Consider the following 27265-nt stretch of genomic DNA (forward strand, 5'->3'; position numbering starts at 1 on the left):
AAGGTAGAAAGAGCCTAGAAACCAATGATTGGCTCTATCTGCACTCATATTGCTGGAAATTATTCTGAACTACAAATGTAGTAAGTGCACCTTGTGCTTGTACAGAAGCAACACCACCCACAGAGTGATTCAAAAGCAAAAGGTCCGGTTTAGCCTCCAAGCTGAACTCATTGCTTAAATAACTATTAGGATCCAAATTTTCCCCCACCTGCTTTTTTTTCTTTTTAATCTCATTAAAAATAAAATGTAGGAAAAAGCCACCAAGCTCAAGATAAGACAGAAAGATATTTTCTCAGCAGACATGTTACTGAAACCCAGCAGATGCAGAAAGTATGAAACCTGCTATCAAGAGGAGTAAAGAGGCAGGGTTTTATAATCAGTAAGTAGTGACATGGATGGAAGAGCAGCAGTACAACCAGTCAGTTTACTGCAGTCAGCTGCATAACTTCTACATCATGAAAGTTCATGCTTATGCTGAAAACAAAATTGCTCACTTTTTCTGCTGGCATGGAGGTTTCTTCCGATCAAATCAGAGGTGCTCAAACACACCTAAACTAGCAGTTTAATTCTGTTACTGTAGAGGATCTGCCTTATGAACAGACATCATTACATCTGGAATTGCCAATCCAACCCCTTTAATTTACTCAGAACCAAAACCATAAGATTTCACAAAGGACAAAACAAAAAGGGGGTGTAAGAATGCCACATGGCAATGCCTCCCATTAAAAAACAAGTATCTGCAAAATTATAAGAATACCTCAATCACAATGCTGATTTTACACAAAAGTTGAATGACTAGAAATTAAATACAACCACCTTTTCTCTGATCTTCTGTCTCCTCTAGTTTCATTAGACATGCAAACTACATATATTTGCTTTTTCAGATGAACACATGCAAGACAATGAAGTGATCTCGTCTGTAGCAGGTTCTGGGTGCCTACTTAACATGTTTTACTGAAATTTCTGTGTCAGCATTTCAGCTGAGCCAGAAGACAAAGCATGGTATCAAGCCCAGGTTCACTGACTTTGCCAGATGCTTTGTGACACTGAACCTTGATGTTCACTGTTCACCTCTCCTCTCAGCCAGAGCAGGGACAACACCAAGAACTGTCTGCTCAGGTGGAAAGCCCTGGAAGAGGTGGGTGGCTGCTGGCAGAGGGGGTTCCTCCAGTTCTTGCTGTGCCTCCAGTACAGAAGCTGGGGGCATGTTGAGCGAGATGTGCTTTCGTGGCACAGTGAGAAGGGGCTGTTTAACTACACAACTGGTTAAAAGTTCCATGACTTCACAGTAGGGTGAGACAGAGAGACTGAAACTGATTTCACAGCCTGGAGCCATGGAAGAGAGGTTGGAGATCCTGGTATTCCAAAATCATCTCAGACTGCAAAGTAAAGAAAGAAAATACAGCTATCAAAAGGAAACTGATACAAGCCCATCAGCAATTTCTGCCATAGTTAAAATTGTTTTGAGTGCTCACCAAGTAATAAAAAAGAACTGTTTTTGGAAACCTTTCCCAGGTAGCTGGTTACTACAACAAACAACCCTGCATTTGCAAGGTTAGCCCCCAGCTGTGCATGGAGCAGCCCCACTCACAGCTACAAGAAAGCCTCACACTTGCAGCAAACACCCTCTCAGAGGGGATGATGCTCTGCCTTGCCTTGCCTCCCCTTCCTAAAGCTGCTCCAAAGCTCCCCAGAGTCATCACATACCAGCCTGTTAAGAGACACCAAAGTGATTATACTTGTTCATAAAATGTGTTTACAGAACTACTTAATTCCTGTTATTAGCACTTGACACGATGGACTGGTTTTCTTGACATGACTGCAGCTCCACTCAGCACTCAGACAATCCCCCAAGAGCAATCCTGAGACATCCCTGCAGCTTAGCCACACGTGGGCAAGCTGTGTCTCACCTCCAGACAGGCTGATACCAGAGACTGAAACACATGCAGTGCTCTTAGCTGTATGTGTAGCATCCTTGGCACTTGCCAGCTCCCAAAACTGTTAGTGTTTATCTGCTCACCCATCACTTGCATCAGCTTTCTTACTGCTGACCAGTGGGATGATCCAGTTCTAAAAGGCTCCACTGCTGTGCTGTACATCTTAAATTATACATACAGTGCTCTGCCATAGGAGAAAAGCAATCAAAGTGATTTATTTCTGAGTGAACAGAAAGTGTCCCCTTTGTCTCAAAACAGTAATTACTGTGGGCCACATTCCAATGCTAGCCCTAGCCATGGCAGGAGTTACTAGAACAGAGGTTATTTGTGGAGTAAGGTATTTCTCAGCAGGTATCAGGATGTTGGTTTTCAGCCCTAAAGCCTCTACATTAAATACCACACCTTTAATTATTTCAATTTACTTTTAATCAAAGGATGTGAAACTGGAGTGCCTCCCTTTCTCTTTGCTGATAGCTGCTCCCACTGATATGCAGAAATTCAATTAATTACTGCAAATTTTAGAACAAAAATAGCTATGCAGGTATCTGTGAAGATGCTAAAAATGTCAGGAGAAAAGTGAGATAAATGTCAATGTTATTAAAAATAAATGTCTACTTAATGCAACATTTACCTAAATGTTTGCCAGAAAACAGTAAATAAGGAATTTAAATCCTGATGTAGCACAATAACATACTGAGGTTAAACTCCACCTCTACACTGAAAGGCAGACCAAGATGAAAATCTCATTCCAAACCCTGATATCATCTGTGCTAGCCCTCTGCACAAAAGTGGATTTTATCCAACATACAGCGACTTTGTAAACAACCCACTTCCTTTTTACCAATACTGAGTTTAGTTTTCTAATGTTTCCTTCCACATCCACAATGGTGCCTTATCAAACCCCACACACTGGCAGAGTGTTGGGATTTATACTCCCTTTTCCATCCACCAGGGCCTCCCGGTTGTTGCTCTGCTGGACCAAGGCCTCAGGCCCCTTCAAAACCTGCTATCCTGAGTTTAAATAGAAACCTTGCACCAGGAAAATAATATATGAGTGTTTCTTATGTTCTCACGGTTTATCAAATCATGTGGGTGGCTCTTACAGTGAGCTGACTTAGTTATTCCCTCAACTGTGTCCAGTGTGCATGCACATCTACAAATAGTAGCAGCAATCATTTCGTGTTTTCTAGCAAGCTACTGACACAAGTGTTAAACAGTGAAAAGCCAGAAAACGAGCCCCGAGGAACACCAACAGCTCAGAGAGGATTCACTCCATCTGTCTCCACCTGGAGATCCATCAGCATCAAAACCACTTCCTGCTGGACACTGTTCATTTTCTCCTCTGGATCAAGATGTGAAGAAAGCCCACCTGGGTGACTACTATCAGGCAAGCTTGTAATCTTGGTGAACCAAAACACATCAGGCTGATTTGACAAGATCCATTTTCTCTTAGGTAGAGAGCTGCTAACGAAGTGCTGTTCCCTTTATTTGTTAATAAAGGACTCCAATTGCAGTAGTTTCATTATTTTGCTTTGGATCAATGTCAAGCTGATAGACCTATACTTAGCACCAGCACTCAATTTTCATAGCCTGATAGCAGTACACTTTTTTCCACTCACTGACTAAAAATCAACATACAGAGATCAACAGAGCTCCTATCCCCAGGTCTTTAAAATTTCATGGATACAAATTTGTTGGATTTAAGAATTCTAAAATGTTCACAGTCAGCAGTTATCCATGGTAGCCTTCTCTAGCTTCTATCTCAATGGAAAAGACTTCAATTTCATCATCTGTGATAAAGCTGCATCTTCTATTAGGCCATGCAAGACTGTGTATTAAGACTGTCTTGAGCACTAATCTTAATACAAAGAATCAAAACTGAGTCAGTTTCTTGGCTGGACATTCAAAGATTCCACCTGCAAAGCTCCTGAAAGCTGGTTTCAACTCTGCACAGAATTATCTTCTCAGCACAGTGAGAATAAGTTCTTTTCTAGAACATCTTTAAGTATTTCTGGCTAAGCTATAACAATTTCTTTGATGTGTGTGGGATGGATTTAGAAGAGAGTATAGAGGGCTTCATGCCAAAGAGTTAAACCTTTTATAAACCAGAATAAAATACAAGCTTTGTTTTACTTAATTTGGGTTATGAGCAGGATATTGGATCACTTCCTAATTTGACTGGCATGATTTATTTCCCTCAAAAAGCTGTGCTGGAAACAATCACTGTAACACCAGGGTAACACTCCATATACATTCAAGAACAGTGACAGAAAACAGCAAATGTCCTCACATGCACTGGCAGCTCCTAAACCTGCAGGGGTTGTACTGTCTGACAGGGAGAAAGCAGGGACCTTGACACTGTTCAAACTAATAAGCACATGCTTGACTAAGATTTGGACAGTGGTTGTAATTGCCATCTGCATTATTTGCCACTGCTGTGTAAAGATAGTGTCAGGCCCACATTTTTTGAGTATTCAAGGAGGAAATTCAAGATGCCAAGATGTGCTTTCACAGACGGGGGGTTCAGGGTATGTAACTCACATTGTCCATTTTTCACACTATACCTCCCCTCCTTTGGATCACTTCTGACAACGTAATGCCGCAGCTTCAGTTCTGAGCAAGCTCTATAAACTTATCTTCCTCGTGGAGGGCAGAAGGAGATATCTGCACACCATAAAAGATTGCATTTGCATAGCTTAGATATTATCAGCTAACATGGAAACATAATATTCTTCCTTGTATCCCAGTAATATCTAACCCATCCTAATTTCCTGTTCTGCACATCAGAACATCTGTGGCAGCAAATACACCACTCAACAAGTTAGAGATGCTGCACATGGAGCTCCTGCACTCCAACCATGAGAGTTCCCATGAAATGGCTCCCATTAGATACCTGTCAGCAATCCTTCCCTTTCCACTGCTTCAGCCTACTCCCGCTGCTTGATGCAACACAAGAACAACAATGCTCTATAGCCAGACAGACTTGAGTGAACAGCACGGTTCTTAAGAAATTTGCATTGTCAGAGATACAGCTCCTCATGCCTCTTGGAGAAAAAAACACTCCCTCCCTAATTACATTTAAAAAATCCATTGTAGATTTTACTGGCACTGCTGCCAATGACAGAAACCACATTGTCAGTATGAAAGATGAAACTGCAACGTAACTAAGAATGAATGCCCACTTTTGTGCAAAAATGCAATCCTAGAAAGCTACAAAAACATTCAGAAACAAGAGCTCTTTTATTTGGCCCTGATGCTGCCCTCGTGTACAATCCAGTTCACCAAAATAAGACAACCCCCTATCATTAAAGATGATCTCATTGAAAAGCAGCTCCCAGCAAGTTTTCTTGCATGGGAGGCTTTAACTGCCAGCCCTGATGCAGCCTGACTGGGAGCGGTGTTTGCTCAGCACATTCTGGTGGTTTCAGAGACAAAGCCAGAATTCCCAAGGCTCCAGATAATCAAGCAGATGAAGTCATGCACTCTGAATGCTCCAGAAAGAGAAATGGATGGGGGGTGCGGGGTGTGGGTGTTGGAGGCAGGAATGGGGGACCACATTTAACAATACCACACAGAAAAGTAGACAGAAAAAATGTTCTCCATTTAATGATTCCTTACACTAATGACATGCTGGCATTACCAATAAGATAGTATTTGAAAGAATGAACCATTTAACCCCAGGAGGAGTCAGACTTTCAGGCAGCACGTATAAATGCAGGCACTACAATGCAGCACCTACGTGTTCTCCCCAAGAACAGATCTTTCTGTTCAGGTGGCTGCAAGCAGAGCCTAAAGCCAGTGAAGTCCTTTCAGGAACCTCAATTAAGCACCACCTTGTTATCATCCTCATCTCTTTTGAGGAAGGTACTGCTAATACCAGCATGTAGAAGTAAAAGGTGAAGCAGATGCCTCCAACAAACCCTTTCATTCAGAGCCTGCTCAGGGAGTAGGCTAGGGCAGAGAGGAGCACAGAGCAGTTCTCAGCAGTGATACTTCAAAGGCAGCCCCAGGTTGGGAAACAGGCTAGAATTAGACACTGATAAACACCAACACTTCAGAAAGCAACCAGTGTTTTAAGGGCCTTTGGGTTTTGGAGTTCACTACAACTGCTTAAGGGAAGTAAGATTTCCAGCCCTTTCTAGAAAACCCTGTACTAGCTGCTTAAAAACTGAAATCATTGTATTGACCTATCCCTGAACTCCTGTGACTTTTTATATTCATCTCTGCCTGCAAGCCCTCCAGGGATGGATCTGGCCTCACACTGCAGCATATTTCTGGGCCTTACACTGCAATTACTATAATAGACATCTTTCTCTTCAGATTTGGGGAGAGGGTGGTGAAAATCCTTTCCATTCTCATGTGTTTTCAATCATTTTTTTCCTCCTTCTTACATACATGCATCTCTTTCCAATTCAAAAATATATCATTTCCCTGCAGATAGCACAGCTGGATGGGTATAACTCATTAATTTCTAAGAAGCTTCTTTTCTTCCACACTTCCTATTTTTATTTTAACTCTAGCATTTGCATTATGCTTTCTTCTACCTGGGAAGGGATTATGGGCATGGTCTATGCTGCTGGATGGAAGTGTACCATATTCCAGTTATCTGCTGCATATTAGATACAGCCACCTCTGGATAAAATGGAAATCTCCCAAGGGAGCATTATTGAAGGAAAACCCATGCCAGATGCCATGCTGGAATTTCTCTCCTTACGAGACAGGCAGCTGCAGTCAGGCTCAATTCTCCTATTGCCACTGAAATGGCAGAATGAAACTTTAACAGAGAAAAGAGTTTACACTTCAGCATTCCAGCCATGGATATAACACAGCTAGAATCTCTGTTGTCAAACATCCTGCCGTCTCTTGCCACATTGATTTCACTCCATGCTGAGTCTAGTGGCAAAATCACAGCACTAATGAAGTTAATGGGAGTTTCACCAGTGGATTCAAGAGGGCTGAAATTTCACACTGACTCTTCAGTCATAAAATTCCCTCTGCTCACCTCTGAGCTTAACAACTGTGCCCGTTACACCCAGCATGGAGGATCTGGGGTTGATCCAATATCCTTTTAAGTTAATGGAAAGGCTCCCACTAACTTTAATGAGGACTGAGATAGATGAGTTAGCGGATGAGAGCATTTTATTTGAGAAAGGCAGGATGATGATTCACAGCCACTTAACATTGTCTTTTTAACCCCTCATGTACTATTTCTGTGCTTTTCTAATCCCCTGTGTTGATGTCACTTGTTGCTAATAATGATTTTGCAACAGTGACATTATAAGCATTCAGGTTTTTACTCTTCCCTCCTCCTACCAATTAATGTGAGCAATAACAATTGAGAAAGTCTGACTATCAACAGAAGCATTCAGGAGAGAAAAACACAGATGTAAAAATGCACTAGAAAAAAATTGCTGGCATAACTGTGCTTGAGAATATGCCACAGCCTCACTTATGCCTGCAGCTCACAGTGACCTCTCTGTATTAAGGTAATGTCTTTTGTTGGGAGCACACATCAGTAACCAAAAAGCTGTGACAGCAGAGTTGTGCTTAAGAGAAAAGCATTACTTTTTTATCAGTGCCAATCAATAGAGCTGATTTAATGCTCTTCCCTTTCTGTGTGAATATCAGTGGAGGCTCATTCCTCATCCTGACCTTTCTTGCTCACCCTGCACCCCATGCTTGCTGCATGAAAAACTCACACTTGTGTACCTCAGCTTTCTCTTCTTCCCCCTCACCAGTTTTTCTTTAAATACAGGGCACCTTTTTAAAAAGGGCTTACTCTTAATACTTAATCTTAATACTGCCCTTTTGTTTTAAATCCCAGTCCTAGAACAGTGAAGTAGTTTCTTTTATTCTGGATGAAGCAAGATTGGAGAAAACAGGTTGCACGATAATCCAGGCAAACTAGGTCTGATTCAAGTCTCAGAGACTCTAGGAGGACTGTGGATGTCAGTGATAGCAGCATGAACCAAAGCCCATGTGAACATCATACAAACCTTCACTGTGCTTCCTTCTCAACCAGTGGCATGAAACTGGGCTTTTACTAGTATTTCACACCTTTATTTTCACTGCTGTCTTTAAACCTTACCCTCAGTATAATGGCATGCTTGAAAACTGAGCAGAAAGTCTCGAGGCCACATGCAGGGTGGAAATGACAGTCACAGTTACTTGAAGCATCAGCCAGTGGGTTTTAAAGCTGTGGCACTGAAGGGAAACACATTTCAGTCCCAGAGTTCCCACCCCCAAGGCTGCACATCTCCATTTTTTAATTTTTTGGATCTCAAGAATATTCTCAGACCAACGTATTCAAAATGGAAATGAATAATAACCAGCTTAACAACAGTAATTAATCCCCTGTAAGCACACTTCTGCATGAATCTATTAATTCTCATTTCCAAGTTTTCAGAATTAAAGTGTTTGATATAGTACAGGCTACTTATTCCCTTTAATTAAGCAACCTCCCACTGCTAAAGAGGGTGAAATATTTCATCAGTCAAGAGCATGCACAGCCCTCATGAAGAAAGTTTTTGGGCTTGCCTGACACATAATATAATATGGAGGATCAGCTGAAGTTTCTTGGCTCACCTTAAATCCCACTTGTGGCAGAAGCAGCAGGAGAATTAATTCCCTCCCTTCTTTACAACATGTACCTTGAGAGAGAATTGCACAGTTCAGATTTATATTGAACATCCTCTTTTCCCTTCTTCACAGACTGAAGTGTGGCTCTGATGAACAGCGAAAAGAAATGATGAGTAACATCGCTGAGCATCTGAATGACAGCAAATCACTGACCTATAGGAAACTGTTTTGTAGCACTAAAGCAATCCCACATGAACAAATGTCCATTCATGTAATGAATCTATGTGATTTGCCACTTGGCAACTTTGGCAATAAATTCGAGTAGCAGAGTGATACACTGTCTAAGTAGTGTTGAAAAAGGAAGAGACTAGCTGTGTTTATACTTCTCAGTGCTGCAAAGCCTGTGGAAGAACAGGAGCTCTAACAAGCCAATGGCAGAAAATGCACAGTACCATTTAATTTTTCTAATTCCTTATTTAATTCTCCCTATTTTTGGGAGCATGTATACAGTATAAAGAAGAAATGATATTTATTCATTATCATTCTCATAAAGAGAAAATGGAAACCTACCACTCTGTCAAGAAGGTGGACCTTCACACATTCAAGATAAGCTGAAATCTGTAGAGGCTTTTTAAATGGTGTTTCATAAGTAGGGCCCAAGGTTGTGCTTTAGGCTTCGTACGTGATTGAGAACTCTCACATACTGAGCACACAGATACAAGAGGAGGGCACAACAGTGAAAGCACTGAGGTCATAGGGGGTCATCTGACATGGGTGCCTCACATCCAAACAGGACTGTGACCCTGCTTGCACAGAGGAGCTTAGGACTAGAGGAAAGCAAAAAGGAGAGCTTGGCATGGAGCAAGCACACTGGTCCAAAAGAGCACAGGCATTTGAGAAAAGTCACGTTTTTGAGCCCTGAACTGAAAAATGATGATTCCTGTGAGACTTGAAAGTTTTTAGGTCACTTTGAACAAGCTTCCTTTAAGTGTGTGCAATGCAAGTCATTCCTGAAAATCCCAGAGGCCTAACACCATCCCCTTGATGGAATCAGATTACAAGGAAAACTTGGGTCATTCAAGAAACATCAACTAATAACAAAGTCATCTCTAACAGTCCCAGTGGACTGCAGTGTAGGAGGCTGTGAATCACTGAAGACATGGGAAAATGGCAGCAACAGAAGGAAAAAAAAGACCAGTCTGCAGCAGATAAACAGGTGTAACCTCACTAAATTCTTCTGCAAGCAGTTGTCGGGATCTGATCTCTGCCTGGAAACTCACTGCCCTTTTAGGCATCCAACCTCCAGTACTAAACATCTTATAACGATTACTGCAATATAAAGTTTGTGAAGCTAGTCAGTTCCAACCAGTAGAGAAGAAAGGAATATCATTAAACAGCAAGCTTAATGCTTCTTCTTACAGAGAAGCTGATAGAGAACTCAAGAGGAAGAAACTGCTAAACTTCAGCTACAGTTGTGCTGTATTGCTACACTATCACAAAGATAAACATCAAAATCTAAGAGATGAAGGAATTGAAAGCAATCATTCCTAACCTACTTTTTAAGATCTTTCATACACTACAATGTATGCACTTTTCCCACTGCAATTGTGCAACAAGTGACTATCTGAAATGCAAGTGCCAAAACTGGGAATATATGTGACATTCTCCTCTGTAATTCCAAAAGACTGGAGGAAAATACATTTCTACACAAGTACAGGCTGGGCACGACCTGGTAATATGCACGTTTCAGCTCAGAAAGCTGATGGTTCTGGGCTGCATCAAAAGCAGTGCAGGCAGCAGAGCAAGGGAGGGGATTCTGCCCCTCTACTCTGCTCCTGTGAGACCCTACCTGGAGTGCTGAATCCAGCTCTGGGGACTCCAGCACACAAAAGACGTGGACCTACTGGAGGACAGAGGAGGGCTGCAAACACAATCAGAGGGCTGGAACACTTCTCCTAGGAAAACAGGCTGAGAGAATCTGGGTTGTTCAGCCTGGAGAAGAGAAGGCTCTGGGGAGACCTTATAGCTCCTTCCAGTACCTACAGGGAACTGACAAGAGAGCTGTGGAGGAACTTCTCACAAGGGCATGTAGTGACAGGACAGGGGGGAAATGACTTTAAACTGCAAGATGGTAGATTTAGGTATTAGGAAGAAATTATTTACTTGTGAGGGTGGTGGGGCACTGCAACAGTTTTCCCAGAGAAGTTGTGGATGCCCCATCCCTGCAAGTGTCTAAGACCAGGCTGGATGGGGTTTTGAGCAAACTGGTCTAAAGAAAGGCCTCCCTGGCAATTGCATGGGGGCTGGAACTAGGTGATCTTTAAGGTCCCTTCCAACCAAAACCACTCTGTAATTCTAGGAGAAATCCAGAATTTATTTTTAATACTGGCTTATATTTTAGATGAAGAAAACTTGCAAAATCTCTATGGGATGGGAATGTAAGGTCTAAGTGCATAGGCACAGTAATATCAGAGTGTTCCTTGAAGAGCTGGAGCATTATTTGAAAGGTGAAATAAACTGAGAAAGCAAATAATATTCTTTTCTTTTCCAAGTTGAGGTTTTTAAATCCCAAAGTATAATATTCTTTAAATTCTTACTATTAAGGTTTTATCCATTAAAAATATCTAGCACTTAAAACACATTCCCCTAGGTAGGATCAAATAACATTAGACAAGACAGCTCTGAAGCTGGAGGGCTGAATTTTAATAACCAGAAAATCTGTGAAAAGCCACAGTAATTCTACAGTAGAAAACTTAAGAAGTCAGATTCAGATAAAGAGCAGTGCAATAGTTCATACTGAAGTAAGCATGAAATCCCCTTTCATATGACATTCTCTTTGCAGATTTGGCATCATCTCAATTTTTTATACTTTTTGCAAGATTGGTAAAGTAAATATGCCTTGTCTAAGATAGCTTAGAAAAAACACAGATATATAATTTAGTCAGTTGCTCTGGAATACAAGTTAACATTTCTGATCCCCTATGTCTTCTAAAATAAGGCCTCTTAAAATCATAAGTGCAAGTGCCTTAGTACCTTCTGATATCAAACAGAAGTCAGTAAGGAATTAATTGTATTAGAGTCTGATCCAAAGCCAAGTCTAGCCATTTTGATCTTTCCATGAAATTTCAGCCTGCCTTGGTGTAAGCCCTTAGAGAACATGTAAATGTTGATGCTCTTTGCGGTTATTGCATAATGTTGCGGGGTTCTCTGCAAATAATTTCCTTTTTCTGCACCTCAGTACATGGCCACTGTCCATTAAAAACAAAAGCATTCTCAAACTAACAGTCAGGGTGATAGATAATGCACGTATGCCTCTCAGCACAGGCAGTATCACTGAAGAGAAGTGATATTTGTGCTCACATAATGACACACAAATTTTGCTGAAACACATTACCAAAACATTACCATTGTATATTCAAAACATTTGGTGAGTGTAAATTGCCATAATCTACCAGAAGACAGTACCAAGACTGGCCAGTTTCCTGAGTTCTAGGGCAAGAAATTCAGAGGGGGAAAGCACTGTCAAACTTCTCTATCTGCCGGAAAGGATAAGGATTACAGGAAGGGTGAATGTCATTCAGAGAAAGAAATGTCTCCATTAACTTTCCCTATTTTTTTTCAATACCTGTCTATCATCTTAGAGGAGCACAAAAATCTATAGCTCTCTAGATCACAATTTACCATGACTTAATTTCAAGACTGTTCTTCCTAATCTGCTGACACAGATAAAACCCGGAAAAACCTCTCTGCTTTCTTTTTCAGGCCAGTAAAAGATGACTTTCATGACTGGCAAGCACAGCAGCTGAAAGCCCAGGGGAGGATTAGTTCAGAGCATCCTGTTAAGAGTTCATAACATACTTGCACCCATCCGGACTGGAAGGAGATGGGTCCCATAAAAAAGTACAAAGCCTCATAAAGACGAGGAAACTGGCTGACCTGGTCTCTTTGCTGAATCACTAACAAGGGTGTATTTTAGTTCAGATTCACTGCTTTTGCAATAATAATGTTCCCCTTGCTTGAAAAAAAGAAGCATCACAGTCAGTGTTTTTAAGGCCTTGCATACCCCTAATGCATGTGTACTGGTAAGTCTACTGTTAAAACTGTTTAAATAGGAGGGCCAGCACAGACCTCTTCATTGAAAAAGAGATGATTCAGAATTGACACACACTGTATTTTATCTCTCCTGATCAAGTTTTATGCATCACCAGCTCCTAATCCAACTCATACCCATGCTGATGTGAAACAACATAGTACTGACAGATAGCCTCATATTGGTCTTCCACAGGTGAGGGAGCAATCCTGTATTTTCTGTGTACAGATGGCAAGCAACAAATTCTTCTTATGGCAGTGGGCAATGAGGTTCCTTGACATGGGTATGACTAAGTAAGTGCAGATGTTTTTCATATTCAGTGGAAAGGCCAGTGGGAGAAGCAAGTTCAAGATTTTTTTTTCCAGACTTAAAACAACTTGCTCAGGTATCAGGGCTGCAAAACATATCATAGTAGCCAAAGGGTATGTGTACCCAAGCCATTGGAATGGTGGGGAAGGAGGAAGAGCAGAGGAGTTTCAATGCAATTATGTACCCCACTAAAATTGTTGAAATATTGGTTCTCCCTTCCTAAGGTACTGAGCTCACCAAGGATTAAGGCAACCATGTCCAGTCTAGGACAATGTGGCTAACACTCATGCTCAAGCGTAATCAAATTTTTCCCTGGTGACCAGTCTGCTATGGAAAGGCTTGCACTGATTCTTAATGGAGAACTGAGCTCGTTCTAAAACAAATCAAATCTGAAGCAGTCTTTTAAATGGAGGGAAAGTAAACATGCGCACACACACATCTATCTGGGACAAAGGGGATTTCTTAGATGTCTTCATTTCCTGCTGCAGAGGCAGACTGCTTATTCAAGCCCACTACTATTTATATCCCGCCTCTGTATCTTGAGAGAAAAAGCATAAGCTTCTTTAGAATGAAACTGAAGTTCCTCTGGCCTGGGCCTGCTGAGCCCAGTCCCCCAGCAAATGCCTCGTGCAATTATTTTGAACTCTACTCCTGCTCACTGGTGCAAACACATGGATGACTCCATTCGTGTGGGTGAGCACACTCCCAATGGTGCTGTCACCAGCCCTTTCATGCTGCTTCATTTCCATGGCTCCTCGGTGTATGCTCTTTGTCTGCTCTCCATCATCACTGTACAGTGCATAACAATTACTTTGGCTCCTCTCTTCTGTTTGAGCTGTTCCTTCCTTTTGTATGTGGGCTGGCAGCTATTTTTTCTTTTTAATTAAAGGGCTTTGTTTATGATACCAGGTTTTGAATGAAGATTTTATAACACACACCATACTTATAACAATCCTAATAAACAGCACAAACTGGCATTTACAGCTAGAACACGGGGTTATAGTTATATGCTGGTGTAACAACTCCACTACATCAGCCTGAATACGGATTGACGCAATTCAACCAAATCACATCTCAAAAGCTGCTACTGCTGAATGGCACTTCTCTTGGAGGAATCCTTGCTATTCTCTCTGTTCAGTTCTGGAAAATACTAGCCAGCAGGTGAAGAAGAAACTTCAGCAAGCAAAAAAGGAGGGACGGGCCAACACTCCCAAATACCAACATAAGAATTTCACTGCCCCTATTTTGATGAGCATGCTGTGTAGCATTTGCAGTAAATATGCAGAAATACTGGCCACGTATTTTCCTACTCCCCATTTCAGAATTGCAGATGCTTAGCCTGTTTGAGCACCTTCCACAGTGAGAACACGTGCACTGAAGTTCCGAAATCAAGCTGCTGATTCAAGTGGGCATTGCACCACCCAGTAACCATCTCTGTGAGTAAAAACAGGTTTGCTCAGGCCATATAGTTGTTTGTTTGATGATCTGTTCCTTGATGTTCCCACAGCAGAAATACAGCTCCATGCAGGGAAGTGGACCTGCTCTTCTGCAATCTGGGGGTGTAAGGGAGGAGACTGGAGCAAAGCAATCATTCCTCTTCATTAGGCAGGCTCTAAATATTAAAGGTTATAAATTAAGGGAGAGTAGAAATACTTGAAGACAAGGAGACGAAAAACTGAAGAAGCTCTAGGGCACAAGAGAAAACAGTTGAGAAAAGCAAAAAAGCAGAGCCCAAGTACAAATCAGGTAGGAAGGCAGTGCAGATGAATAAAGCACAGGACAAGCAGGATTCCTGGAAGCTCAACCAGCGTCAATGAAAATTATGCCAGACCACATGCAACTGCACTAGGAAAAACACAAATAAGATTATTCATCTGAGTCATCATAAAAGTAAAATCATTGCAGTTAACAGTAAAAGAATAAAAATTCAAGCTAGGTGACTGTGTGGTGCCCTACCCTCAAAGATTGAGAACTGTTATATGCACAGCTTGATTTCAGACATATTCCTGAAGGTGGCTGGGTTTGTTCTTCATGAAATTCTAAGACTATTGCAGAATTAACATCCTGCTAATGCTGAGGAAAGCAATCTCCTCCTTCCATAAGAAACCAAAGTAGTTCCTGGCACTGCATTACATAATGAGCTCCTCCATTATTACAGCTTTAGAACTATTTGCAAGTTTTTACAGAGCATTTGATTTAAACCAGAAGGGTAACATGTTCCCTCTTTTTTTTGTTTCTTTTCTAAAGAATGGCCGGAGTTAATTCTGTTAGAACAAAGTGCTTCCCAGAACTACCATGAAGTAGGAAAGCACCTTTGGCTCTTATTTCCCCAACACCAGATAACAGAGTTCATCATGAAGAGTATTATTTCCCAAGAAGCCAACACTGGATGGAAAGACCATTGTTCCAAATGATCCCCAAAATTCCAGAACAGCAGACAAGGACTAGAAGACCTTCCAGAACTAACAAGACTGCAAAGACATGTATTTCTAAGGAAAATAAATTGTAGAGAAAAGAAAAAATAAAAAAAGACAAATCTGATGTTAATTTAGGGAGACAAATCTCCAAGACCACTGTTGAACAACATGGGATGTTGCCATGGAAGAGTACATGACTGGTAATCTAATGCTTATCATGTGGCAAAGGGCTGAGTTGAGAATGGTAACTTTTAAAACATGCTCAGGCTTCTAATTTTTACAGAAAAAGTAATAATAAAGAGCATCAGAAGGCTGACAATATAGCTATGGTTATATACCAGAAATGCTAGCTAAAATGAAGATATAATTTCTCTTAAATCATTCTGAACTTTATAGCAGAACGATTACAGAGACAAGCCAGAGATGTGGCACATCTGATCTCTGTTAGCACAAGAAACAACCCTGAGACTTATTAACACCAAACACCAATAATGTCAGCATTCACTGCTGAATTAGTAAGGACAAAGGACAAACACAACTAGGTTTAATGATTTCTCTGTGGCACACACCCATTCCTGGTGGGTTCTTCAAGACCTTGTTCTTCTCTTCACACTGCACTCTGTGCTTAGCCCAAACTAGTCACACAAGAGCCCTGACACTATGGAAATCTCTTCTAATATAATCACAGTCACCCTGTCTTTGGTGGAGACAGTCTGTAGCAGCACAAAGTCAGGCCAATGCCAGTGCAATACCAAGGAACATGAAGTAGCACCCCACCTTTTACTGGGACATAAACCTGCGAGGATTTTCATTAGGAAAGCTGTCATAAACATGAGTAGACTTAATTTTCCTGGGGCCTCAACATTCACATTCTCTCCTGCAGTGCCAATTCCTGTGAATTTACTTATGTATAAACACACTGTACACCAAAAAAGGGTTAAGTTTAACTTCTACAAATAGCTATGCATATTCAAATGAAAATAAACATCCTAATTCTCCAAAGAGAAATCATCAAGACACTTGGTTAATGATACCAGAGCCTGTTCTCTCTAACTGTCTCCTGGTATCCTTATCCACAATTCTTTATTTGGCTGTATTATCATCATCATCATCTCTGGACTTTGTATTCCAAACATACCAGCTGCCCACAACTAAAGGGCTCCTTTGCATTACCAATTATAATTGCACTGAATGCACTACTGGTTCTGTGACATAAAAAGGAATTAAAAAAAAAAAAAATCATCAAGCTTATTTCAACTTGAGAGAGTTGAACCCAGGTGAAAAACTAAGTCAGTAACCCACAGAACCCACTAATTAATTACCATATAGATGTATGTATCCAATCTAATGAAGATCAAAATTAAAAAGAAAAAAAAAAGTAGCCCATTATTCACCACAGTTTCAATTACAGGTGGGAGAATAATTCCACTCAACACATTCCCTGTGGCCTGGCCCACACTCAAGAGATGTTTTTTGGGAGGAAGCTTAGAAGCAAAAATCTCGCTTGAACACTGGAGCAGGACACCTCCTTTGAAGTCTTCCCTGAAAAATCAAAACAAAAAGCCCCACCAACTACAAAGAAGTCCCCAAAATCCCAGTTCTCCCTTTGTTGACTATTTCCTATAGTAAGACATTGAGAATCAAGAACTTTATCCATCCACTCCTTCAATAAAATGGACTAAACCAGCATTAATTTGTTAACCTTTGTATTACTTCATGCACTCATGCCATATGATGTCAAGCTAAATTCCAAACTAAATCCATTTAAGTAAATAGAAAAGAACATTTCTTACCTTTTAGTCTCTCTTCACTGTGGACTCCCACTGCTGAAGATAATCTGTCAAATTAGAGAGACTCCTTTTTTCTTTCTTTTTGTTTAACCTCCCACTCTTAAACCATTTAATATTACCACATGGGAAAGCAAATGCATGGAAAAACTTGTCTAATGTGTCAATGGCTACATGTCACTTCTATTAGTCAGCTTCTGTATCAGCCTGGGTAGATAGTTCAAGTAACTACAGGGGAAACAGCCTATTTTCTAACAAGAAAAGACACACTAAGAATATGCCAGAAAAAAAATTACATTTTAAAATACAAAAAGAGTGCAGGATTCCAGCAGCATGCAAGAGACCAGAAAATACTAGAGTTTTAAGTATATATGTAAAGATATTTTTCACATTAAGTCAGTTTAGGTCAAAAAACATTATGTGTTGATTTCTCAAAAAAATTATAACTATATCCAACAACATGAACGCCCACCTAAAAAAGAGAAAAAGACAGCAAGCTATTGCTTTGGCAAGACACTGGCACAAGAACATGTATTAGTCATTGTTATCACATACCAAAGCTGGTACACATTTGGGATACAATTACAGTATACTTTCTAGAAGAGCATTGCACAACTGATTTACTTGTTAGTCAAAATAGTGAATGAATGGCAGCATTTGCTTGCATCCTTCCATTCATGTGGTATAGGCAATCTGTAATGCTCTTCAGGACTGTGCATGCTGTACACTCTTGCTGGCTTGCACTTTTCCACTTCATAAAAAAGGCACTGAATTTTGGATGTACTGAAAAGAAAGGAATAGGAAGGTTCACAGTTCCTAAAGCATTTTAAGAGATCAGTGTTACTTTAGCAATACAATTTTCACAGCTTATTATATTTTAACAAGTTTCCATTTAAAAATGAGTCATCCCATCCCACTGGAGTAAGAAAACAGAACCTGTCAGATTCAGATTGTAGAGACCGTCCAAGTTTCATTTACCTCTAAACCACAGAATTAAACTATCTTAAGACCAAGAAAAAATGGAAGTAAAAGTTATTTAGTAGCTTTTGCCAAGTAAATTGTCAGACCTAGTTCAAAGGACCTGTAATCCATTTTCCTAGTTTTTTATTTATAATTAAGGCAAAAATCTGAGTCATTTTTATAGATGAAATTGTATGGTGGCATTCTGAAAGTACTTCAACTTTGTGTTATAATAGAAGTTATTGTTCTAAGCGTGGAAGATCTTTATTTCCCCATAGTGAAACCATTAAACCAGACACCAAACTTGCCAGTACAAAAAAGCTACAATAAAGGTTTGGAGGAACAGCTGTAAACTTTTAGGATTTAATATACATTTATGAGACATAAAGCTCTGAATAGAGAACACTAAGCAGAACCATTCAAGTGTGGGACTTCAGAGTTTGTTCATGCAGTCAGTGACATTAAGTACCCAACTGCACGTCTTTATTGCCTCCTCTCTACTCAAAAGCAAAGAGTAAGCAAATCCTTTGCTTTTATAGCACAGTATATCCATGTGTGTTTACCTGGCATGTTGTCAGTGCACTCTTAGATTAATCCTTTACTAATTTGTCCCCACCTAATATGTGATAATAAAACAGGGTGATATAACAGTCAAGATAACGTCAAGTGGGAGCTTGTCACCAAGCTCCCAGAGCTAAAATTATAAACATGGATCTAAAATTTCTGCCACTGTGTGGAAAGTGCAGCAACTGTTACAGATTCACAAGTCATTCACATTCCTCCATGGACACCAGCAAGACAAGAAAACATTAACAGCTGTACAGGAGTAGTACTTAAAAGTACAACTTACGCACCTGTATGAATCAGGTAGGATGGCAAAACCCAGACTAAACACCATAAAGAAAAATCACAACTTCTACTCCATCAGAAATTATTTGAGCCTTTAATGAATACTGTAAGCAATGAAATTCAGGTCACCACGACTCCGCTCATATTTAAATAAAAAATCCCACGCCCACCGCAAGCTTTGACAAAGAGGCTGTAAGTAGTCAAAAAATAAAGATGAGATTTTGTCAAATAATTGAAAGATGTGTATAAAAATAGGAAAATAAATCCATGTCTATTGCCCCTTTATGAAGCATTTAGTACTGAAGATTATTAATGCTTAAGCCAAGTTCAACAAATGAGACCAAAAGGGCAGGAAAAGGTGGAAAAATTAGTATGAACATACCTCAGTAATGATGGGGACAACTGAAGAGCTATTAATGAGCCTGCTGAATGGAAAGCATGCTGATAAAATACAGCATGGGAAAAACCAAAGTGAGACTTACTTGAGAAAAAAGAAAAGAAATTACTTGAGCTAGTAATTTACAGGTCATAAACTAACTAACTGCTTCCAAAACAAAGTACTTTACAATTCACACCTCAAGACACAGAAGCTGTTTACAGAGGATGAGGTAACAGAAACAAGCAAAGAAAATTTGATAAATCCATTAAAATATAAAGCATGTTGTAAAACCTTCATTCAGATGTCTATCTGATTTAGTTCTAAAATACTAAGACTAGAAAGGACTTAGGAACTAAGAGAGCTTGTAAAAATGGACTCCAGAAAAAAGTGAAAAAAGATTGCAAGAGGCATATGAAGGCTTCTGGAACAGGAAACATAGGGAATATTTCAGGAAAAAAAGGAACACAGGGCATGAAACAGTAAATAGAGTAATCAGTTTACTAAAAAGATAAACCATTCCCATAAATAATTTTTGCAAATACTATCAGGAGACAATAAGACTGAAAAGCAATTCACTCAAACCTGAAAATGCTCATACAACATATAGCTGACTTTCTTAATGTTATTGCCATAGCCAGTACATGCTTAGATTCACCTAAAGAAAAAACTGGGTATTAGAAGGCAAATCCCTACATTCTCTGCAGAATTCACTCCCATTGTGGAGTCCTTCTGTAGGTAAGTTGTAAACAACTGGTACTTCTCACCAACTTCCTAAAGAAAACTTCTATCTTCTTAGAAGACAGTCGTGGGTAGGTGCTCTTCAAGATAACACATGATCATTTTGGATTGCTCTGAATCACTGCTTTCTTTCATTAAGCTTTACCAAGCACAAGTGTCACTGCCCAATTTTTAGTTAATGCACATACAGAAAAATACATATTTTAGTTCCAATGCAAGCTGTCAATTCAGAAAACCTTACAGAAATAAGATTTCAAGAGTGGTGGAAAAATAGTACATGCATAGAATTTCAGAAATTGTACTAGCCTCTTGGATCTGAGCAAGACTGCAGTTCATTTGCAAAGGTGCCAGTGCAGTCTCCTGGCAGTGGCATTATTTACCCCAAAGCAAGTCAGACAGTGCTGGTATCTGCTTAACCTGCTCCAGAGTTATACACAGAGGTAGTTGCACTACTACTGGCTGAAACACAGAATAGGTAAGAAATGTGTTTTAATAGCAAAGAGGTACCAGGAAATAGGTCCATCTTGCAGTTTTCATTAAAGCTATGAATGGACCATCATAACTTAATTATCACAGAAACATGAAACACAGAGCTCATTAGACACTGCCTCATATCAAAACTGTCCTCTGCCATCGCAGATGATTTCTTTTTAGGCCACACAAATTCCAAGACAAACAAATTCATTATTCACTCTATTTCACCTTGCTAAAGTAACACCAGGACTACCACCCAAGGATAAATCCAGTACTCCATCATGACGTAATACCTTTTTTATTACAATATCCAAAAAACTGAGTATGCAAGATTTTGAGATCTCATGATCCCTTCTTCAATCTCAGGAATGTGCCATCTAAAGACTGTATATTTAAACCATAAAGGAGTTTAAATGTAAAGAAAAGAGAAAAATGCATTTTCTTCATAAACATTCTGTGTGTCTCTTCCTACCAACCACGCCATCCTCTGTAAAACCCGAAGATTTCTTTCTGTAAAGCAAATATATATATAGTGTTGGTAGCCCATCCCACCCTGTCCCAAGATCAGTTTTTATTAATCTTCTGTATTAGTGTCAACAATCAGCTACAGATACATATTACTTTGAGAATTAAATACATAATTGTTTAATTCAAACAAGCAGAAGGGCAAGAGGAAAAAGCATTATGTGGATGGCACATTTGGTTGTAGATTACCAAAACATTCAGCCTTTACAATTCAATTATTCTTTCTCTAGTAATCAACTTTCAAATAAAATTTCTCTTTGTTGCAATTACAGACCAAAATACACTAGTTTTCTTTTACTACAATCTTACCATAGTAGTTTAAGAAGTACTATTACAAAATGCTTTTAATTAGTGTACTCTTTACAAAGAGTCAGAGAGGCAATGTAATAGCAGAGTACAGTGTAAAGAGTGCTTCTAGGAACTAGGAGGTTTTGTATTATCCTACTCGGTAAGCAATATAGCTACAGAACTCACAGCCACAACTGTTATGTCTACTCTCTCTCACTCAAGCAGCTGCAGCTTCAGTGCATTCAAACTGTGCCCGATGTCTCTGAACGGAGAGTTCTGCCTGCATGAGCAGTCTGAACAGATTAACACTGGTTTGAATTGAAAACGCCCCTCCTTGATCTGAGCTAACTATGTAAACGTACACAGGAGAGGGGCGTTTTGAACTCTGCCGGGAAGGTGAGTGCTAGCCACGGCCACCCAAGGGAAACTCTCAACCTGAAGAGAGGTGGTCAGAGGTCAACAGAACTGGAACACAAAAAAGAGGCAAACAAAAAAAAAGAGGACCAACAGCAACTGACAGAGCAAACACTTTAGAAAGAGCCTATTCCTTAAGCCTGCTTCAGATATTGCTCTGCTCTATAAAAGTGAATTTAGGACCTAAGGCTTGTAAGTTATAAGAGGCCCAGGCGGCCAAGTCCATCTTCAACGTCACTGAAGTGCTTTCACAAGATAAAGCTTTTCCCCGTGTTCACTGGTGAAGATGGGAGCCTTTTTGTAGTGTTCCACCAACTCATCCATAGTATTAAATCGTCGCTGCCCAATACAATAGACATTGTCCACGAGCTGCACCTTGAAATGTTTGTTCTTCCCCGATGCCTTTAGAGATACTGAGAAGTCACTGGGCTGTAGAGAAGAATTCAAAAAGAAAAAAAAAAAAAAATATTACATAAAAGTGAACAAAACGATGGCATAATTTTGCAGTTTCGGGAACAAACTGTGTCATAGAGTTGACAGTAATTTACATTAGTCTTTGTTCCACAGCTCGGTGCTTTAGCTTCTTAAGAAACCAAATAGCCTATTATTCAATAAATAATTGCCACTGTTATTAACGTGCACAGTTAAGTCAGTTAAGTGAACGCTCCCCAGATGCACAGTCTGAAGTTGCCAATTACATGACTAAATTGCAAATATTATCTTAGTTACTCAATCTAGAAGCACAAGAATGTCAAGGAGAAGGGTAGAATTTTTGTCATGCATGTCTTCCTCACTAGAGTGCCCCGGAGAAAACAATTACTGCAATGTAGCTTGGGTGAGATGAAGAAAATTCCCCATTTTGCTTTTTTTAAAACGGTGACCACTAGAGGGCCATTCTTGCTTTGCATTGCAAAAGACAAAAACACATGCACCTTTTATCTTCATTACTACATGCATGGGGAATAATTTCTCCCATTGAGTACACTTCCTTTGTAAAAAAAGATAAAGCTATAGAATTAAAACACAGTACAAATCTCACCATTATGCCACTACCCACAAAAGACAGAATTTATGCACTAATTAAGTTACTCAGGACATAACAATTTCTAACGATAAATCTCTTCATCCTGGCAATCAGTTGCTTTAACAAGGAGAGTGCTGTCATCCAAACAGCCAGAATGAGACTATTCCACTTTCTTCACCACATGCACCATAGGAGGGTGGAAAGGACACAGTGTCCCTTCAGCTTCCAGCTGAACTCTGTCTCCAGCCACCTACTGCTGCTGGCCGGCCACAGAGATGGTGTAAAAGCCTGGGCAATAAGGATTTAATGTGCTGCTATGCCTCAAATATCAACGACCATTCAAGTAGACAAATTAGAAAAGGATGTGGCTGGAAAGGGGAGATGTGCAGAGGTAGGGCAGCATCTTTCTTAGGCCAATTTTCCTGTTCTGGTCCATGGAGACCACACAACACAAAACAGTACAGACATGGGAATGGGGTCAAGGAGCCGACAAGTCCAGTAGAGGGGGATCAAGACCACCAAAAGACCCTCAAAGCTCCCCCCATTTCCATAAACGTCCAGAAGAGTACACATGCTGATTCATTTACATGAAGAGTAAGAAATCTACTCCCAGGGAGGGGTAAGTTACCTATAACCAGGTAGCCCCACAAAGCCTTGGTGATGCGCCCCCCAGGCCCTGGACACCCTGTTGGCTGGATTGATTCTGGATCCAGGACTGGATCTCCTGCCCTCTTCAGTCTGATCTACTTTTCACTTTCTCTTTCTTCCCTCTTTTCTTTTATTGTTCCCCTTACTATTAGAGAGTAGGGGCAAAACATGGATTTTTATGCCAAATGTGTAGTTTGCTAATAAAACTTCATGAGCTTCTTTTGGACTCTTGTGGTTTTTGCCATTCTTTGATGAATCTTGGGTGCTCCCTTCCATGTAGGAGTGGGATATGACAGATGGGAGCATGGGTTTGCCCTGTGAGAGGTGTATGGAAGTGCCATCAGCCAGCAGGAAATTGAATAGTAAAAAGCACACACTGAAGTTTGTAACAAGCACTTAATGGAGTTAAGTAATGCTTATGCTACTCTGGAGCTCCTGCTGCAGTGTCTCAGCCCACTGAAGGCATGGCTTCAAGCACAAACTGCTGAAGGCACATGCCAGGCTTTTGACACCACCTACTGTGTCCCTTGGTCCTCTCCCCACCACACTGCTGTTTTGGCTGGGCCAGCACTGCAAACCTGTGCTTGCCCAGGCTAAACAAAACCCACCTGGGTCACAGCACTGCCTTAGGAATAATCCTGAGCACAGCCATGGCAAAGGAGAGGACTAAGTGGATGGGTCAGGAGCCCTCACATGTTACTCCTGACACCAGACTTCAGCTCATAAAACCACACCGAGTCTTCTATCCTGCATTTTGCAAGGGACCAAACACACACTGAGTACATACCCAAATAAGCTGGAGGACAGAATTTTCTCAGACATGCTGTCTTTATTCCTGCAATAAAATGAGTCTCTGCCCACACAACCCTCATGTCCTGCCTATCCCAAATATCTCATCTCTTGCATCTCCTCCTCACCTGTTTTAGAACTAATGCTTTCTCTGTCTTCCCTCTGACTCCATGTACCCTGCCACAGCAAACAAAGCTCCTGCCATGCCTGTTGATCTGGCTCTGTCCAGTTCCTCAGACTCAAGGCTCAGCTTTGGGCAGCAGCTCTTCTCCCTTTGTACTGCTAAAGGCAGCAGCAATCTCCCCACACCCTTGGCCTAACCCTCTTCTACCTCAAGCCACTACATTCCAGATCAACAAGCATCACTTCTTTAAAAATATATTTTATGTAACACCCGTAGGATAATTACTTGTTCCATGTATAATCCAGGGTCACTGGGCCTTGACCGGGTCAGTGCAGGTTCCATCAGGAAGGCTTCCTCTGGCATTGAGCAGCCATTGGCTCAAAATACACAGAACACTCGCTATGACTGCCAAGAGGAGACTGGGAAGGGTGGGAGAAAGTGATGGAAAGAAATGTGCGTAACAGCATATCTTTGGGATTTCCAGTTCCCCGCCCAAGATATATTTTGTGCTCTGCCATCCCTCCCTAAATTCAAGTATGAAAACTGCTATTTTAAGGTAACTATCTCTGGTATTAAGCCCCTGCCTCAGCAGCATCACAAAGAAGGCTGCACAGATCTCACACTGATACTGGCTTATTTTCAGCATCAACCCCACTGGGTTAAAGCTAACCTGGCTGTACAGACACTTTGCTGTGATTAAAGCCCTGAACGCATTGTGGACAAACCCTCCAGCAGCCATACCCACACAGGCCTGGGACCTGGTTGTAGTGGAATCTCCAAAGTTCCAAGCAGCAGCCATTAAACAGTAACAAAGCACAGGCCTGCACAAAGCTCTCCAGAAGCTCTGGGACCCTTTGTGCTCATGGAAGAGAAATTTAGGGCATGGGCTCTGATCGCTGTGCCCTGAACACAGGCAGGTCTGTGGGGTCTCACCAAGGACAGACTAAGGCAGCAAGTACAGATCAGCCAGTTAGGATTCAAAAAACAGTATCAAATCTTGCTGACTAAGTTCTGCTCCTTCCATGGGTGATGTATACACCAAACAAAAACCAGTAACCAAAAGGCCCTCAACTAAAACAGAAGAACTTATAAATGGGAAGTTCCTAATTTGAACTAAACATTAGTTTTCGTTTGTCTTAGGAACAGGAAACAACGTTGTTATGGAAAAAGTTTAAAAATAAGTGAAATAATCACTTTGCTCTCAAATAAGTTGTATTTTCTGACTAAGCAGTTGTTTTTAAACATGTCAAAATTATGAGTTTTCAAAGCTCCTTGTATCTGTTAAGAATCGCTATTTCTAGGCATAAAGGATGTGTTAATGACACACAGAGAGATGCTGGACCTCTGACATACTGTCCTATGACCCAGGCACTGGCCAGATTTCTATCTTTGTGAGGTGACCCACACAATACATCAAATACTCTTCCTGCCAGTTTAATTATAACCTTAATGAATGAACATTTCTCATGAACTATTGTCTGTTCTCCACAGCCCTGGAGCCTGCTAGTTAGATTGATACATAAGTAGAAGACATTATCATATTTTCTGCAGAATATGTTACAAAGTTTATTCTTTTCATTATCTGATTTAATTAAAAAAAAATATAAAAAGCGGAAAGGCTGATCTAACTTTCAAGAGTCATCATCCGGTGCAAAGACATGCAAGAGCTCAAACAGCTGTTGCAAAAATCCTGAAACCCTTTATTGGCCTCAGAGTAGTAACTTCTATAGGACTCAAGAATGCACAGCAAAAGCAATTTGACTTATTTTTGTTATTATTTTGGTTCCTTCCTGCCCTAAGAAATGCAAATTCATTAAAAATACCATTTAAAAAAAAATTTAAATAAACTATTGCTCTTAACACTACCATTTCAAAGTATGCTGGTTCAATGCAATTTGAATTGGTTCCCTGCTGTCCTCCTTGGATTTGCTCCAAGTCTGTTTATTTTATTTACTGTTAAAGCTATTTTGTTCTAACTGCTGGCCAATTTTTCTCTCTTCTCCCTCTTAAATTAATTGCTACATTTGGATGTTTACACACTAACTTTTCCAGGAATAAAAGACTCACATACCAAATAAAGGCATATCAGAAGTAAACTTTAATCCCTTAAGTCTATAGAAGAGTTGATGATTCTGCAACAGAGTTACAAAGAACAGCTTTGTGGCAGGGAAACTATGAATATTTCTGCACCATCATAATTAGACAGACCAAAGCCTGAAAAGCCTAACCTGAAGTTAAATCAATTCCTAAACCAGAAAATTGAAGATTAGCTCTAATTAGATCTAATCTATACCTACAGTCCAGGTGTAGCAGTACTTTGACTTATTTTCAATTCTTTTATTTTAACACCTGCTTATATCTACAGATGATCATAAGCTAGCTGGTACCTACAACATGTGGAAAACAAAAGGTAGGAAGTTGTTTTTTTATTTCTTTGGTGAGGAACTGAACGATCTTTTAAAAAAACACAACTGAAAACTACCACAAAAACAAGTGATAAAGCAATATAAGGAAAAACAAGTGAAACAGGAAAAACACAGTTCCCACTTCACACTCAATTTGAGAATGAAATTATAATTTTATCATTTATAAATGGCAAGGTTGTGAAAAAGCTCCCTCTGAAAGTCTTCCATTGATCTTATAACTTACAAATTTTTCCTTTTAATCCAATTCCATCTGCCAATGCCCTTTCCCCAAGAAACGTATTCTCATGCACTCATTCTTCAAACTATTCCAGACCCTTTCAACTCCCATCGGTGAGCCTGTCCTGGGGCTTCCTAACTCCTCCCACTTCCATACTCCAAGTTTTCCCTCACTTCTCTTAACCACCCAGCCAAAAAACTCAAAGTCATAGCTCAAAGATCTAAGATCAGGCTGGAAAGAACCATCTGGGAGAATTATTCCTTTTTCTACTCCTTCTGTTTCATTTGGATA

The 27265-nt window shown here is 40.3% G+C and overlaps 1 protein-coding gene and 1 long non-coding RNA gene across 7 annotated transcripts in view; both read right to left on the reverse strand.

Annotated features, from left to right (window-relative positions):
• NCK2 (NCK adaptor protein 2) overlaps positions 1 to 27265 on the reverse strand; it is a 120436-nt gene that overhangs the window by 15229 nt on the left and 77942 nt on the right. For 3 of the 5 annotated variants that reach the window (XM_086880330.1, XM_086880332.1, XM_086880331.1), the window contains exon 5: positions 20802 to 22175. The exons of the other annotated variants lie outside the window; for them this stretch is intronic. In XM_086880330.1, the coding sequence (XP_086736456.1) occupies positions 21981 to 22175 (195 nt within the window). In that variant the 3' untranslated portion in view covers positions 20802 to 21980. Of the gene's footprint in view, positions 1 to 20801; positions 22176 to 27265 lie in introns of those variants that run through there. 5 annotated transcript variants of the gene reach the window in all.
• Positions 909 to 9655, reverse strand: LOC111922681 (uncharacterized). Of its 2 annotated transcripts, none has more exons than XR_002860647.2 (3): positions 9087 to 9655; positions 8523 to 8587; positions 909 to 1379 (listed from the first exon to the last, which is right to left on the reverse strand). It is a non-coding gene; the product is annotated as an uncharacterized LOC111922681 (long non-coding RNA). The 2 variants fall into 2 exon arrangements; XR_015284289.1 differs by lacking the exon at positions 909 to 1379 and adding an exon at positions 8053 to 8141 and having other exon boundaries at positions 9087 to 9174.

Source organism: Cyanistes caeruleus, chromosome 3 (assembly GCF_971803275.1).
Source record: "Cyanistes caeruleus chromosome 3, bCyaCae1.hap1.1, whole genome shotgun sequence".
NCBI lineage: Eukaryota > Metazoa > Chordata > Aves > Passeriformes > Paridae > Cyanistes > Cyanistes caeruleus.